We start from the raw sequence: 15,540 nt of genomic DNA, 5'->3' as shown, positions 1-15,540 counted from the left end.
GTAGTGATTCCCCACCGACCCTATTCACCTGACCTTGCCCTGTGCGACTTTTTTCTCTTTCCGAAAATAAAATTTTAATTGAAAGGCTGTCGTTTTAACATAATTGAGGAGATTCAGGAAGAAACGCAGAATGTACTTCGAACACTTAAACCTGCAGACTTCCAGGGATGCATGGAATCATGGGAAAAACACTGGGATCATTGTATCAATACCCAAGGGGATTACTTTGAAGGAGACAGTGGAAATTATAAATTATGGTAAGCTATTTTATTTTTATGGTAAAATTCCCCGAACTTTTGGGTAGCACCTCATAAATCAACCATATTATAATAAATTTTTATGAATCTATAAACTCAGAAAGTATATATAACTATAAAACTGTGTGATTGTAACTGTAAGACTATGATTGGACATACGTCATCATTATTGATTACTTTAATATAGGACATATAACTGTAACTATTAATAAAAGCTTATTTTTGTTTTTTTACATTAGGTTGTAAACGCTAATGAAAATATAATTATTTTTTGCAAATAATGTTATCATAAAAAAAGTATTATTTACAAATTATTTATGCATTATATCTTGAAAAAGAATGGTTTGTATAAATATGTTACAGTGGTTATTTTAAGAAGTCTGTGCAAATAATAATAATTTGCAGTCTGTGCAAATTATAAAAATGCAATTCTTGGTCTTTTTTTCTTTTTTGAAATTCTGAATTTAAATTGCAATAGTTTTAATACAAACAAGAAATCATTAAACTACCTGTGACTGTAATTGTATTTAAGTTTTACATAGCTTAATAGGAAAATGCAGAAGATAGAAACTGCAGTGGCAGATAGCAGACAGAGATTAGAATACATAAGGTAAATAATTAACAATGTACATTGTAACAAATATAAAATAATGAGCTAATGTAAATAGTTGTTACAAAAAAAATCATACTTACTAGAAATTAAAGTTACTTACTAAAGGTTCATTAAATTAACAAAATTATATAAATCTTCTTTTTATATATAATAAAATGTGTATATTTTTTTATTTTTAGATACTGACAACATCTGGCTGGAATCCGCCTCCTGGTTACCGAAAAATGCATGGTGATCTTATGTATCTGTATGTAGTGACTATGGAAGATAAACATTATCACATTACTGCTTGTACACGTGGATTTTTCCTTAACCAGTTAGTTTATTTTCTATTCTTTTTTCCATCAGTTTAATATGTTGAATAACATTTGTAATTTGAAATTTTCTTTTTGCTTTTATTTATATATAATTTTTGTTATTATTATTAGTTAATACAGTGGTTGTAATATTAGATAAAATCTGTTGTAGTTGGCTGAAACTTCAATAAAAATGAATTGTATTGTATTGATCTTTTGTCCATATAATGTTATGAAATATTGTGTTTATTTAATTAGATTTTTTTTATTTAGTCTCATTTAAACTTTCTGAGGTTAACCATTTTTAAATAGCTGTATTAAAAAAACAGTTATCAAGAATTGTTCATTTAACTGATGGTTTAAAGCTGTTGATTTATACAGTATAGTATGATTTGAACTTTAAACTGTCCTTGTCCTAATTACCTCTTTAACTTTCTGGTACGAGACTTTATATCTATTTCTAGGTTTAGCTCAGTTGTTTGTTTTGATTGGCAATTAGTAATATTTAAATGTATAACAGTATTCATGTAAATTTTAATAAACTGTTGCAATTAATGGCTTAATTGTTTTTTCTTCTGAAGTTGTTTGTAATAAAATTTTGTCATATAACAATATTTTTATAAATTGTTCAAAATTAAATGTAAAAAAACAAAATACTGTTCTTAAGAAATAGGGTTGAAATCTACGTAAAGAAATATTTTTTTTATTACATAAAAATAAAGTTAAGTATTTAGAACATGTGACCAAGAAAGATAAGATACACTGAAGAAGGAGAGTTGACAAAATTATAGTCTAACCCCATTGCTTATCAATTTATTTAGGAATTAAAGATATAGTAAGTAGCTATTAGACAGTAATAGAAATCATATTATTTTGTGATACTAGTACATGAATCGCATGTAATTACTAAACATTATACTCCATAAAGTAGTTTAAACTTAGTTTACAAAGGTAGCAAATACAAAAGGTTATTTTTTCATTTAACATGTACTTTTTTTAGGTATTTATTCTAAAACGGCTTGCTAATTCGAATTAAATGTTGCTAATCATTCTTAAGTCAAATATATCATGCTTCTTAAGTTGAAAAGACATTCGAGTTCTCTAAATAAAGTAATGAGACCTCTTTTTTTTTGGCAGCCAAATGACAACACTAAAGTTACTAGTAAACATATGGTTATAGTTTAAAAATAGGTATTAATATTTTTAGTCTATTGTTGCCATGTGAGATGTAAACAAACTTTTTGTTGTGCGTTATAAAAATGAGTGATATTAATTATGAGCAACGTTGTGCAATCAAGTTTTGTGTTAAACTCTGTGAGAATGTTATTGAAACTTTTTCAATGTTATTGAAAATTGAAAAGGGCGTATGGAGATGACACTTGGTCACAAGCCCAAGTTTTTAGGTGGTTTAAAGTATTTTCAGATGGCTGAAATCAGTTGAAGATGATCCACACTCTGGAAGACTGTTAACATCAAAAAGTGACAACTATGTTAAGCGAATCAGAGACTATACAGTACGACTGGCAATTAACTGTCAGAATGATTGCAGAACAAATTAAATTTGAACCATACCACAGTCTATCAAATTTTGACAAATGAATTGGACATGAAAAAAGTTTGTGCAAAATTGGTCCCAAAAAAACCTCACTGTTTGAACAGAAAAACAGCAGGGTAGAAGTGTGCCGTGATCTTATAGGGTGAATTGAAACTGACCTGACTTTCTAAAAAATATTACTGGTGATGAATCTTGGATATTTGAGTAGGACCCAGAAACAAAACACCAGAGCAAGAAGTGGCATACTTCAAACTCACCACGTCCCAAAAAAGCAAAACTGAGCAAATCAAAACCATGCTAATTTGTTTCTTTGATAGTAATGGCATTGTCCATGAGGAGTTTTTGCCTACAGGATAGATTGCTAATCAATATGTTTACCAAGAAATTCTTGAAAGACTGCGGAAAAGAGTTGCCCACATGAGACCATCATCACAGACAACGGATGCTGCATCATCACAATGCACCTTGAAAATGTTTTTCTGAACTACTCTCATTAGTTTCTTTACAGACCTTGTAAATTTGTATTCATAAAAATTAATAAATATTATATATAAAAGGGAAACATGCTGAATCTGTTGTAAATTTTGAAATAAAGCATAGGAAATTGCTTATTCGTGTTAAGTTTGTAATAATCAGTTTCAATGCTGATTATGATTTTTGAACATTTGCTAGATATCAAAGATTTAAAAATTTTAGTGATCAATTAGATCTTTCAATTTGATGAAGGAAAACTTGCGCATCATTTACCAACAGTTGATAATGGTAGTATGTTACAGAGTTAATAGGTTCATAATTAGATTGATATTCTACTGGTATTGGTTTATTTATAATTTTGATATTTTATATAGTGTCTGAAGAAAAATCTATTAAAGAAGATTACAGGAATATTGTGCACATTAGATGTATACTAAAAATTAAGGTTATATACATTTAGGTACTGTTTGTTGTTTAATAGCCAATTATTCATTTTTGTAAGAAGCAATAATAAAATACGAGATTTACCCAAACAAACACCTAAACACTGTAACAGTTGTTCATCCCAAGCACGTCTTTGAATTTTTTAGATTTCAGTGTTAATCATTTTTAGAATTATAACTAAATCTAAATTTTAATATAAAATAAATTTTTTTTTAATATATTTATTTATAGATCAAGTGAGGAAGAATTCAGTCCAAAGCCAGCATCTCCAAGCCATCTGTGCCATTCACTTATCGAGTTGTTAAATCAACTGAGTGTTTCTTTTAAAAGAAACTTTGCTACTCTACAAAAGAAACGTACTCAGAGACATCCATTTGAACGTGTTGCTACACCTTATCAAGTTTATGCATGGGCTTCACCACCTATTGAACATACGGTTGATGCCATACGTGCTGAAGACAGTAAGTTTTTCTATATAGTCTTATATATAAATGTAATAAATTTTTTGTAACTTTCTAATTACATCATATAAAAATATGGTGACCTGGAATTAAATTCATTTTAATTTATCCTCTTTTTTTAATGCTATTTGTATATTGAGGTGTTATTTATTTTTTATGTAAGAAGATGATAGCATTAAAAGTTTTACCTAGTTAATTTTTCTGTTAAGAGTTAGTAAAAATCTGTAAGCTTTAACTGAGATATTGTGCTAATAATCTTTTGAAAGATTTTTATAGTATTCTACACATAACTTTTTTTAGGTGTGTGTGTGTGTGTGTATATATATATATATATATATATATATTATGTGCAGTGTCCGTTCAGATGCGCTGGACCCATTTTCAAAGTCTTTCCAAGACATCTTTGTAAAAGACACCATTAACTGTCTGTCCTGGAGGTACAAATTCTTTGTGCACAATGCACAGCTCACACCACTTCCACATTTTCATCGTTTTTGACGAGGATAATCTTCAACATTTTCTTGGCCCTCTTTGAAAGCTTTGTGCTACTAACCATAGTTCTCGATAGAGTAGCATCTCCATAAGCTTTGATTAAAGAATCAAATTTTTCTGTGGTAGACTTGTTGAGTTTCACACACAATTTGATAGCCTAACGTTGCTCAGTATTTTCCTCTATTGCAAACATAACGAGGTTATAAGTACAATCATACACATGCAGCAAAGGTTGTGCACTACCTACGCGCTGTTATACATCAAGGACATTTTACATGCCTGTTTGTCTAGGAAAATCAGTACACTAACTTTTGGGACAAACCTCGAATATCTACTGATTAGGGCAAAATAAAAACACAAAAGGTAAAACAAATTTATAATTATTTTGTTGGTTTTTTTTTTTTAATTCTTTGAGTTTTATATTAACTGAATTCAAGATGTTTATGTCATTTCACTTATTTACTTTTAGCATTCTCATCAAAACTTGGTTATGAAGAACATATTCCTGGTCAGACAAGAGATTGGAATGAAGAACTGCAGACTACTAGAGAATTACCTAGAAAAAATTTACCTGAACGTCTTTTGCGTGAACGTGCTATATTTAAGGTAGAATTTATATAATTTTATATTTAAATCCATCATTTATCTTCTGCCTGAAATCTATGCCATTTCCTTTCTCATACTTCATGCTGTTGCATTTGTTAAATATAAACATTTTATTTTGGTCAGCCACAATATACATTATATTGATCATATCAGGAATGGGAAGGTACACTACTCCATTGATAAAAAAAGGAACTGCTTCCAATATTTTCCTGGTTGAATAAAGGAAAACCATGGTGGCATTACTTTAATCAGAATAGCATCACAAAATACACAGTTAATTATAAAATAAAAAGTAAATTGATTAAAGTCAATATTAATAATTCAAATATAAATACATAAAACAGCAGTAAATTAAATATCCAATGCTATTAAATAAATAACTGTTTAAAAGGTATTTATGAAAATGATTGTTTATATTCATGTTAATAGAGATGCAGAAAATGTAGCGTTTTTTATTTAATTACTACTATTTAAAAACCAATCCACGAAAATCTTAATTTTCTTTTTAAAATAGATTATTAATAAAATCTTCTAAATAAGTCAGTAATTTATTACGAATGGCAACAAAAACATAATAGAACTTCTTGTACACTTAAATACTATGCTGAATAACACAAACAGTTTCTTTTTGAAAGAAGTAGATATTATTAGTTTTTAAAAATAAATTACTATTGTTTTTAGAGAATGTTAGAAGGTAGTACATTCATAAATGTAAACATACGGTTAAGTTAAAGGTTACAATTTACCAAATATCAGTCTACATAATTCATATTTATGGTTGCCAAACAATGCCCAAAGAGTTCATCTTTTGAAAAAAAATTATTTGTTCTTTGAGAATTTGTCATCTAACAAACAACAAGAAATATTCCACTATGGACTACAGAAATGCTATCATTAATAGGAGTTCTATCTCAGAAGCGTATGAGTTCTATCTACATGATGTGTATTTTCATCCACCTCAGAAGCACAATGCAACATTTGTATTGCACAAATTTAAAGTGGTTAAATGCACATTTAAAACTAGGAAAGTACAGTAACTATCTTCTATTATAGATATTTTTACTTTTTTACTTGTTTTTTTTTTTTAACTCGCAATGTTTATTTTTTTTTCATGTTTGTCCTCAAATCTTGCATCTGTAATTTAACCTACTTCCTGACATTGCCGATTGATGAAATTTTCCACAGTTACTAAGGTTAGGGTGATAATACAATATTCCACCATTACTTTTGCAAACATTCTGCCATCCAGTGGTGGGCGGGGGGTAAATTAAGAGTGCGGGTGTAAAAAATCTTTTAAAATCCAAATTGACCTACTAATTAAACTCGTGCAGTGTATGATAATAATTTGATTAAAATATGACTAAAAAGTATAAAGCAAGTTTTTGAAAACATTTTGTAATATTATTTGTATAAAAAGTTAGAAAACATGATAGAAATTCTGTTTAATTTTGAGAATGTCTCCACTATTTTTCTGCTTCCATAATTTATTCCAAGCATCTTATTTAAATAAGAGAAATAGTTAGTAATTATTTCCATGTTCAAGTTTGCTTTGTTAAAGATGTAAGATTATCATGTTTTTCAGGCAAAATATCATTTTTTGTAGTATGATTAACATAGATTCAAATCAGAAGCTTTGTATTGACAAATTGTTTTTAGCTCAAGACCTCAAGCTTTTCTTTTTTTTTAAGTAAGTTAAACTTTACAGTTAATAATCATACTTCTGCTTTTTTTCATATATCTATACTTAAAAAGATTATATTGCTGCAATAATAGTTATAATCAGCCTAGTACAAAACCAGATATTAGCATTTATGAAGGCTTTTTTTAGAATTTTAAACTCCCTTCATTTTTCCACTTCAGTTTTTGTAACTATAAAGGCACAAGGTCTCTAAAGTAGCTTTGTAAATTTTTTAGTTGTTAAAACTTCTGTAGGAAATTGTTTTCCTCATAAATATTATCTCCTTGGAAAACCATTCCAGTACCATTAATTTCCAGTAATTTTACCTAAATTTTAAAAACAATTTTATATATATATATATATATATACAGGATGATTCAAAGAAACTGGAAATTTAAAAAATTAAATAACGTTAATGACACATTTTTTTTAGAAAATGAATTTTATTTCATGTAATTGTACAAATGTTGCCATTTTAGGATACATACATTTTAGTTTATTTTTTAAAGATGACATCCTCCAGGTGACCTCCTCTTCTACGTAAACACTCACGAAGTCTCTTCGTTAAATTGTTCATGGTTTGACGTAACATCTCAACTGGAATTTCCGCAATTGCTTCTCGTATCTTTGCCTTCAATTCTTCTGTTGTAGCAGGTCTACTGTGGAACACTTTGTAAGGTGACCCCACAAAAAGTAATCGCAAGCTGAGAGATCAGGCGATCTGGGAGGCCATCTAATGTCACCATTTTCTGACATGACACGTTGTCCAAACAATCGGCGTACAGCTGCCATCGATATTCGTGCAGTATGTGACGTTGCTCCGTCTTGTTGAAACCAGGCTGTGTTAAGAATCGGTGGAAATCTCTTTTGCTGTTCCACAACAAAGGTTTCAAGCATGGCTACATAACGAGTCGACGTCACTGTAATCGCAAGACCGTTGTCATCCTCAAAAAAATAAGGTCCTGTAACACCGTAAGATGACATAGCACACCACACAGTCACTTTCTGGCTGTGCAACGGACATTGGTGTAGCTGCGTAGGATTTTCTTGTGCCCAGTATCTGAAATTTTGCTTGTTTATAAATCCACTGAGGTGGAAATGCGCTTCGTCTGACATCCACAGTTCGTGAACAAACTCTTCGTTATCATTTATCTTCTGAAGCATTACATTACAGAATTGTGCTCGCACAACTGTATCATTCGGTTTCAGTTCCTGGACGATCTGCAACTTGTATGGATGGTATTGCAAGTCCTTCACTAACATTCTTCGAACACTTGAACTATGCAATTGTAAAGATGCTGAGAGACGACAGATTGACCGATGTGGACTTCGTGTGACAGCATCTTGTAAAGCTTGAACATTCTGTGGTGTACAGACGGTTCCCTCACGGCCTGGAGGTTTCTTTTTCATTGCCGAACCAGTTTCCTCAAAATTAGATATCCATGTTTTAATTGCATGTGCTGATGGAACACGGTCGTGCCGTCCCAGATTAAAATGACGGCAAAATTCTCTACGCGCTCCCTCCACACTGTCATTGTTTTTGTAAAACGCTTTAATAGCAAATGCATGTCGCGCACCAATCCAAGGATCCATGACAACTAAATGGCAGATTAGGTTAGAGAGGCTGGCACCACTTATCAAGTGGTACCAATCGCCCATGGCTACCAACACAACTTTCAAAATTTGCAGTTTCTTTGAATCATCCTGTATATATGTATATTTACATACATAGATTAATAAGCTAAGTTTAACTTTTGTAAATACTATGTTTTGGTGATTTATATTTCATATAATATTAAATATATATATATTATTGTATTGAAATTATTTTTTTTAGATTCATATTATTCCTCTGTACTGTTATATTATATTTTATATTTTAAACCACCTAGTACAGAAAATTGAAATAAAAATCTTATCTTAATTTTATCATGATACTACTTTCATGGGATCCCGCATCCTCAGTCATGATTGAATTTATTTTATTAAATTGCTGTTTAAATGAAGATTTTAAAAGTATTAAAAATTAACAAATACTATTTTACTAAAATAAACATGCACATGATGTAATGTTACAGTTCTGTAACAAACATTTTTTGTGGTGCATACTTTTAAGCTAGTCAAAACAAATTCATTGATCAGTAACACTTTGCCCCATCCTGAGTTAAAACTCTCCTAGATTTTAGGCTATATTTCTGCTGCTATTGAAGGAAACTTATCCTTTGGGTGTAATTGTAGGTGATGTGCTTGGTTGTTTTCTTGTCCACCCCTTTTTCTTTTTTCTTGATTCCTTTACCACTTTAGATACTGCAAATATTGGTTGCACACTAATAATCCTTGCTGAAATTTCACTGCAAGCTATAAGTTAGAACAGCCTAGGGTTACAGAGCTAACTATAAGCCTGTGCAGTGTTTAAAAAAATAAAATCAAACCTGAAAAATGTTTAATAAAATGTTTAGTATAAAATTTAAGTGAAAATTCATCTAAGTTTACTAATAAGAATTGAATGACCTTTTTATTAATTTAAAAATACTGATAGTTAAAACTGGATGGATTTTCATTTAAACAAACACTATTAGTTAGATTTGAATGACCCAATTTAATAAATAAAAGTTTTATAATTACTTTTAAGCAGTCTTGGTCTGGAAACCTTATTAATTTAATAAAAATTACATACTTTTTTACCAATTTTGCAATTTTTATGAAACATACCTATGGAATAATCTACACATAGAAACACCAAATCAGTAAAACAACTAACTTCTCACCTTATAGTGTTTGTATTTATATTACATGTGTGGAATCCTCTTATATTTTAAATACAACAATAAAACATACTTTCCAAAATATGTTGTAATATATCATCAGTAACAAGACCAAAAAAAGGTGTATAAAAAGATTTTATTTTCATTTTGCCTTTGTTAATCTTATTTCTTTTTGTTGCAGGTTCATAGTGATTTTGTCGCTGGTGCAACCCGAGGTGCAATGGCAGTAATTGATGGAAACGTGATGGCTATTAACCCTGGTGAAGAAGCTAAAATGCAAATGTTTATATGGAATAATATTTTCTTTTCTCTTGGTTTTGATGTCAGAGATCATTATAAAGAACTTGGTGGGGATGCTGCAGCTTTTGTTGCCCCAGTAAGTTGTAATTATTCCAGTCATAATTGAAATAATTTTTTGTAAACCTTCTTACCAACATATACTTATTAAATGTATCGGATAATAAGATTTTCATAGTAAAATTTTAAATCTTTGATTCATTAAAAATAAAGAACACGCAATTACACTTTTTTAACCATTATTAATATGTAAAGCAGTCGGTTGTTGGCTCTTCAATTAACATGTTCATCTATCGTTAGTCTTTTTTTTTTTCATTTTTCTGCATGGTATATGCAAACATATTTTGTTAAAAACTACCAAAAATTGCTGAACTTGCCTGAGTAAAACTGTTTTTGAGCCATTTAATTAAATGTATATTGGCATATTTTATTTTTTTTAATTAGCTATTTCACAATTTGGAAATCCCTTAAAATTATTCTACCTCTTGTAGTTGAAATTTTCAATAAAATGGTAATTATTCATGTGTTAATACACCAAGCTTTTATCCTTTTTTTTTTAAACCTCATTGATCCAATGTAAGTTTATAAATCCTGGTGATATTTGTAACACATCATAACTTGTGATTACACACATCATGTGTTTATTTTTTATGTACCTGAAACAAATCTGCATATCTAGCTATTTTCATTTTGCTACTACAATTAGCCAGAATCGTACCTACCTACTATTTATTCCTTTTCTTTGTATTTGCTTTCCTTATGATTAAGATATTAAAACATATACCTTTCATCATCTTATATTGAACATATAGAAATGAATTAAATGTGTTTTAATAAATTAACAGGAGTTAGTGGTAGTATAGTATTCTCTTTATAGATATCTCTATTATGCCACAACCATAACTTTGATTGCTTAGATTGATTAAATGCCTGAAGAACATTTTTTTCTTAGGCAGTTTTTATAAACATATGTATGTTCTTACCATGCAGAAAAAAAGGAGAAACAATCGATAAACATGGTGAATTCAAGAAATAACTCTCTCATATAACTTCATAAATATTCATGATAATATTAGAAGTTTAAGATTGATATATACTCTTGTAGTCATGACATATTTTTTCCTTTAAAACATCTTTTGATAAATGAAAGATTATTGATATTTATTTACAGAGGAATGATCTTCAGGGAGTTAGAGTATATAGTGCTGTGGATCTTCCTGGTTTATATACACTAGGTACTGTTGTAATTGATTATCGTGGATATAGAGTCACTGCACAGTCAATAATACCTGGTATATTAGAACGTGAACAAGAACAATCAGTTGTGTATGGTTCTATTGACTTTGGAAAAACTGTAATCTCGCATCCAAAATATATGGATCTGGTATGTAGGACATATGTTACTTAAATATAATTTTTTTTTTATATTCAAAAAATATGTGAGTACATTCATTCATGTGTGTGTGCATTAAAAAAGATATTTTACTTGCTTGTGACTGGTTACAGGTACACACAACATCATCATCATCACTACCAATCATTATTATTATTTTAGAGAAAAAATATTAACCTCTGGTTGTTTGCAATATTTTTTCCACATTACAATAATATGCTTAAAAACAATATGTGATGTTTTTGTAAATGTTACAACAATATTTAAAAATTAATACATATTATTGTATTGCTATTATGTATTATAAGTTTTACATTATTGTAACAATTAATAGAAGTACCTATGAAAATTGGTGAAGCAACAAGAAGTCAAGTGGCAATTAAGAGAGCCCAACCAACATGGATTGAGGCATTAGGGGCTTCATGCCCCAGTTTTTTTACAGTAGCATTTTAATTTTTCTGTTAATGTTAAAAAATTTAAATGAAGTATATAAAATGTCATCAATAAGTGTCTGTAATTATGTGCTAATGTAATCTTGCTATTGATATATTCGGAAAAATCCTTCTGAATTGCTATTTTAAAAATTTTAATTTCTGTAATCTCTTAATGAAACGCACATAATTGTACCAACTTATCACTGTGAAATCATAAACACTGCAAATGTTTCTAAATCCATTTTCTAACAAGATAAAAGAGTTAATCTTCAGTGTTTGACCTACCAGAGCTCATAGCAAAATGAACAACAAGCTTACAGTTTAGCTGGAGGGTGGTAAAAATATCCAATCAATCTGTTAGTTTTAACTGAAGGCAGTTACTCCCCACATTTCTCTTTTAAGCTTAATGAAATAGAGATCTCTGTCTGAACTGGAAGGGACCAGATGTTGATAGTAAAAAAAGATTTTGAAGATTTTTTAAAATTATATTTTTAAATTTTGATCGGTTCCCCCACCACCAACATTGCACTGAAGTTTTTTTTTATGTAAAGTATTATATTTCATTGTTGATTGAATGTAAAGGTATTATTGGTAATGATTGTAGCCATTATATTTTGAATCTGTTATGAGCTCTCCCTCCTGATGTTAATTTTCTCTGTTTAAATTTTTTTAAGTTGTTTTATAACTACTTGTGAATATTCTTACATTACTAATATAGGAAGGCATTATAAAGAATTCTGTTTAAAAATATACAATAAATAAAAATATAGCTTTTTTATTTTTGGGGAAGGGGGAATTTTCGGGGTAAATTTAAAAAAAAAAAGGTAAAATAGCATGCAAGCATGTACTGAGCTTAATTTAAAGTGAGGTTAACTTTTGCTAAAGTTTGAGAAAATTGACCCCCTCAAAAAAAATTAATATCTCCACCTCCTAGATATATTAATGCCAATATTTTACCAATAAATTGCTCCATATAAACAAGACTACAAAATTTTATAAAAATCAGTTTATCCAGTCAAAAGTTATCAAAGCTCAAACACATGTAAACGTTTTACTCCCTTTTTCTTGTTTTTTTGGAGTCATGAAACAAGAAATGAAAAAAGTCATACCCAATTTTTTTACTTAACATACTTTCCTTTTTGCAACTTAGCTCTAAAGTTATAATTCCATGAAAATAAAAATAAAAATAGAGTTCTGAATATAAAATTATTATTATGCTTTTAAAATATGTTAGCTGAAATTTCCCTGAGTTATCCAGATGGATAGAGCTGGATAAATTTTGTCATACTGAGGTATTTGTATTAAAAACTACTTCTCACTGTTGATGTAACTTCTCTTAATAAAGTTGATCTAATTTGAATGTGTTTTATTTTGAATAAAAACCCTTATGAATAAGTTAGTCAAATGTGCACATTGCAGCAACAGTAAAAATGGCCACATTTCAAAATAAGTTAAAATTAAACAAGACTTAATTTTTTCTTCTTTTTTTTTACTGTTAGAACAAGTATTAAATTTTACTTTAAAATATTGTAAATACATTATAGAAATTAAAAATACCATTTATAAGTTATATTTAATTATTTTGACTACCCTTCTGAAAACATTTTAACTCAATTTATTTTGAAATTTTGCAGTGTTATATAAAAATGGCGTAATGATAATTAGTCTTTGCAATTGTGTTATTTTGTTATAGTTAAGTAAAGCTGCACAGCAACTAAAGATATTACCTCATAAAGTTATTAATGATAAGAGTGAAGAAGTTGAATTATGTTCCAGTGTTGAATGTAAAGGTATTATCGGTAATGATGGCCGCCATTATATTTTGGATCTATTACGGACTTTCCCTCCTGATGTTAATTTTCTCAAGTGTAAGTTTTTTTAAGATGTTTATGGTTACTTATGAATATACTTACATTACTAATCGTAGTACTTGTTTGATTGTTACTTGAAATGCTTCCTCTTAAGAGACAAATGTCCTCTATCAACCATTAATGAATCATAGAAATAATGACTATTTTTGTTATCCCTATTAACATGGTTTGCAAAATTATACAGTCCATTTCTAAACATGGATGCGTTGAGCGACTTCATATTTCTCCAGCATATGCTGCAAATAGTTTATAAAACAATTGTTGCTTATGATGTATTTTAAACGTTTCACCATAAAGATTTTATTCATTTATTGCCCTTGATGTTGCTGCAGCCCAATTACTGTTTAACCACCTATGATCAACAGGCTGCGATCAACTGTATGCTGTGTTAATGTTTAGTTAAAGTGATTTATTCCTTTTTCTATCAAAAAACTAATCTGTGACTCGAGGTTATGGAAGTCTATAAGCTATAAATTCAAATTACTAGCTTCCTTACTAACAGATTTTGTTATATAAAATATTGTACAAATAAATCCAGATTTCAATTGATATTAGAAAGTGGTCTTTAGATCTCTTTTACTGTTGTATCCTCAAACTTAAAAAAAAAATTTGTTTATAGGTAATTGTGTGTAAATTGCATGCAGAAAACTTGTAATTTATTCTCTGTCCAAGCATTTTATTTGCTATTTTAGTTAAAAGTCATACATGTGACTGTTGTATCTGGAGGTACAATTTTTAAATTAAAAATGCTATGAAATCAATTCCCAGCAAGGATATAGTATTTTTTACCTTTCATTTCGCATAATAAAATATATGCAAAAGTTTTTTTTTTTAAATTATAATAAAAGGTAGAAATTAAATTTAGAAAAATTACCTAAAAATAAGTTAAATATTGATAAAAACCAAAAACTGATTTATTTAGATTGAGATTATTTTCTGATGTCTATAGTTTCTTTTAAATAAATAATATTTGAAGTTGGTGGCTGAGTTTCAATTCTCTTAATACAGTAAGAACAAATGATGTTTGCTTATATGCATATCTCTTCAGCCATTCAGTTCAGTTCAACATTGATTGCTTCATTCATATAAATTTATTTATGCTTACCCTTTCTGGATTTTTATTTATCTTTTCCCTTTCCAGATCTAATAACTTTGTTCTCCACAATTCTGTTCTCAATTTTTTTTATAAGATATATCATTAGATACTTTATTTATCTGTTGTAATCTTTTTGTAAATTTAGAAATGAAATTTTGTATATTTATTAGAATATGTGGTCTTGTTTCAGTGGAAGGAGAAGAACTGAGTCGAGAAGTTCAGGCACTTGCATTTCCTATTGAGCATAAACATAAATTATGCTGTCTTCGTCAAGAGTTGATTGATTCATTTGTTGAGTAAGATTCTTTAAACATGAAATTAATTTTTTTTTATTATTTTACGTTTGATTTAGTTTAAGATTTCCATATATTAAATAACTTTATTTTAAACATGTTATAAAGAAAACCTCCCTCTCTGAATCATGAGACCTTGCCATTGGTGAGGGGGCTTGAGTGCTCAGCGATAGAGTAGCTGGACCAAAGGTGCAACCATATCGGAGAGGTATCTGTTGAGAGTCAGGCTAAGGAATGATTCCTGAAAGATGGCAGCAGCTCTTTCAGTAGTTAAGGGCATAGGTCAGGATGACTTAAACGGCCACATCAACATCGCTCAGTCCTCTCAGTAGTGCGCAACTGAAAGCAATGGAAAACTACAGCTGCTTTTTTTTCCAAGAAAATGTAGCTCTGCATTTTCATATAGCAATGATGGAGGCGCCTTCCTTGGTAAAATATTTTAGAGGTAAACTAGTCCCCTGTTCTGATCTCCAGGTGGGAACTACTAAGGAAGGGGTCACCAGAAAATTAAAGAA

At 29.3% G+C, this 15,540-nt stretch overlaps 1 protein-coding gene across 1 annotated transcript in view; it reads left to right on the top strand.

Moving 5' to 3' along the window:
• The window catches only part of clu (clustered mitochondria protein homolog), a 114,276-nt gene that overhangs the window by 62,875 nt on the left and 35,861 nt on the right, over positions 1 to 15,540 (top strand). The window contains exons 6-12 of the mRNA XM_075364809.1: positions 1,050 to 1,186; positions 3,871 to 4,100; positions 5,062 to 5,198; positions 9,823 to 10,017; positions 11,110 to 11,322; positions 13,459 to 13,633; positions 14,923 to 15,028. Of these exons, the coding sequence (XP_075220924.1) occupies positions 1,050 to 1,186; positions 3,871 to 4,100; positions 5,062 to 5,198; positions 9,823 to 10,017; positions 11,110 to 11,322; positions 13,459 to 13,633; positions 14,923 to 15,028 (1,193 nt within the window). The remainder of the gene's footprint in view (positions 1 to 1,049; positions 1,187 to 3,870; positions 4,101 to 5,061; positions 5,199 to 9,822; positions 10,018 to 11,109; positions 11,323 to 13,458; positions 13,634 to 14,922; positions 15,029 to 15,540) is intronic.

The sequence above is a fragment of the Lycorma delicatula genome, chromosome 4 (assembly GCF_047948215.1).
Source record: "Lycorma delicatula isolate Av1 chromosome 4, ASM4794821v1, whole genome shotgun sequence".
In the NCBI taxonomy this organism is placed as follows: domain Eukaryota; kingdom Metazoa; phylum Arthropoda; class Insecta; order Hemiptera; family Fulgoridae; genus Lycorma; species Lycorma delicatula.
The sequence above is the reverse complement of the archived record's forward strand: the minus strand, read 5'-3'. Positions and strand labels throughout refer to the sequence as shown.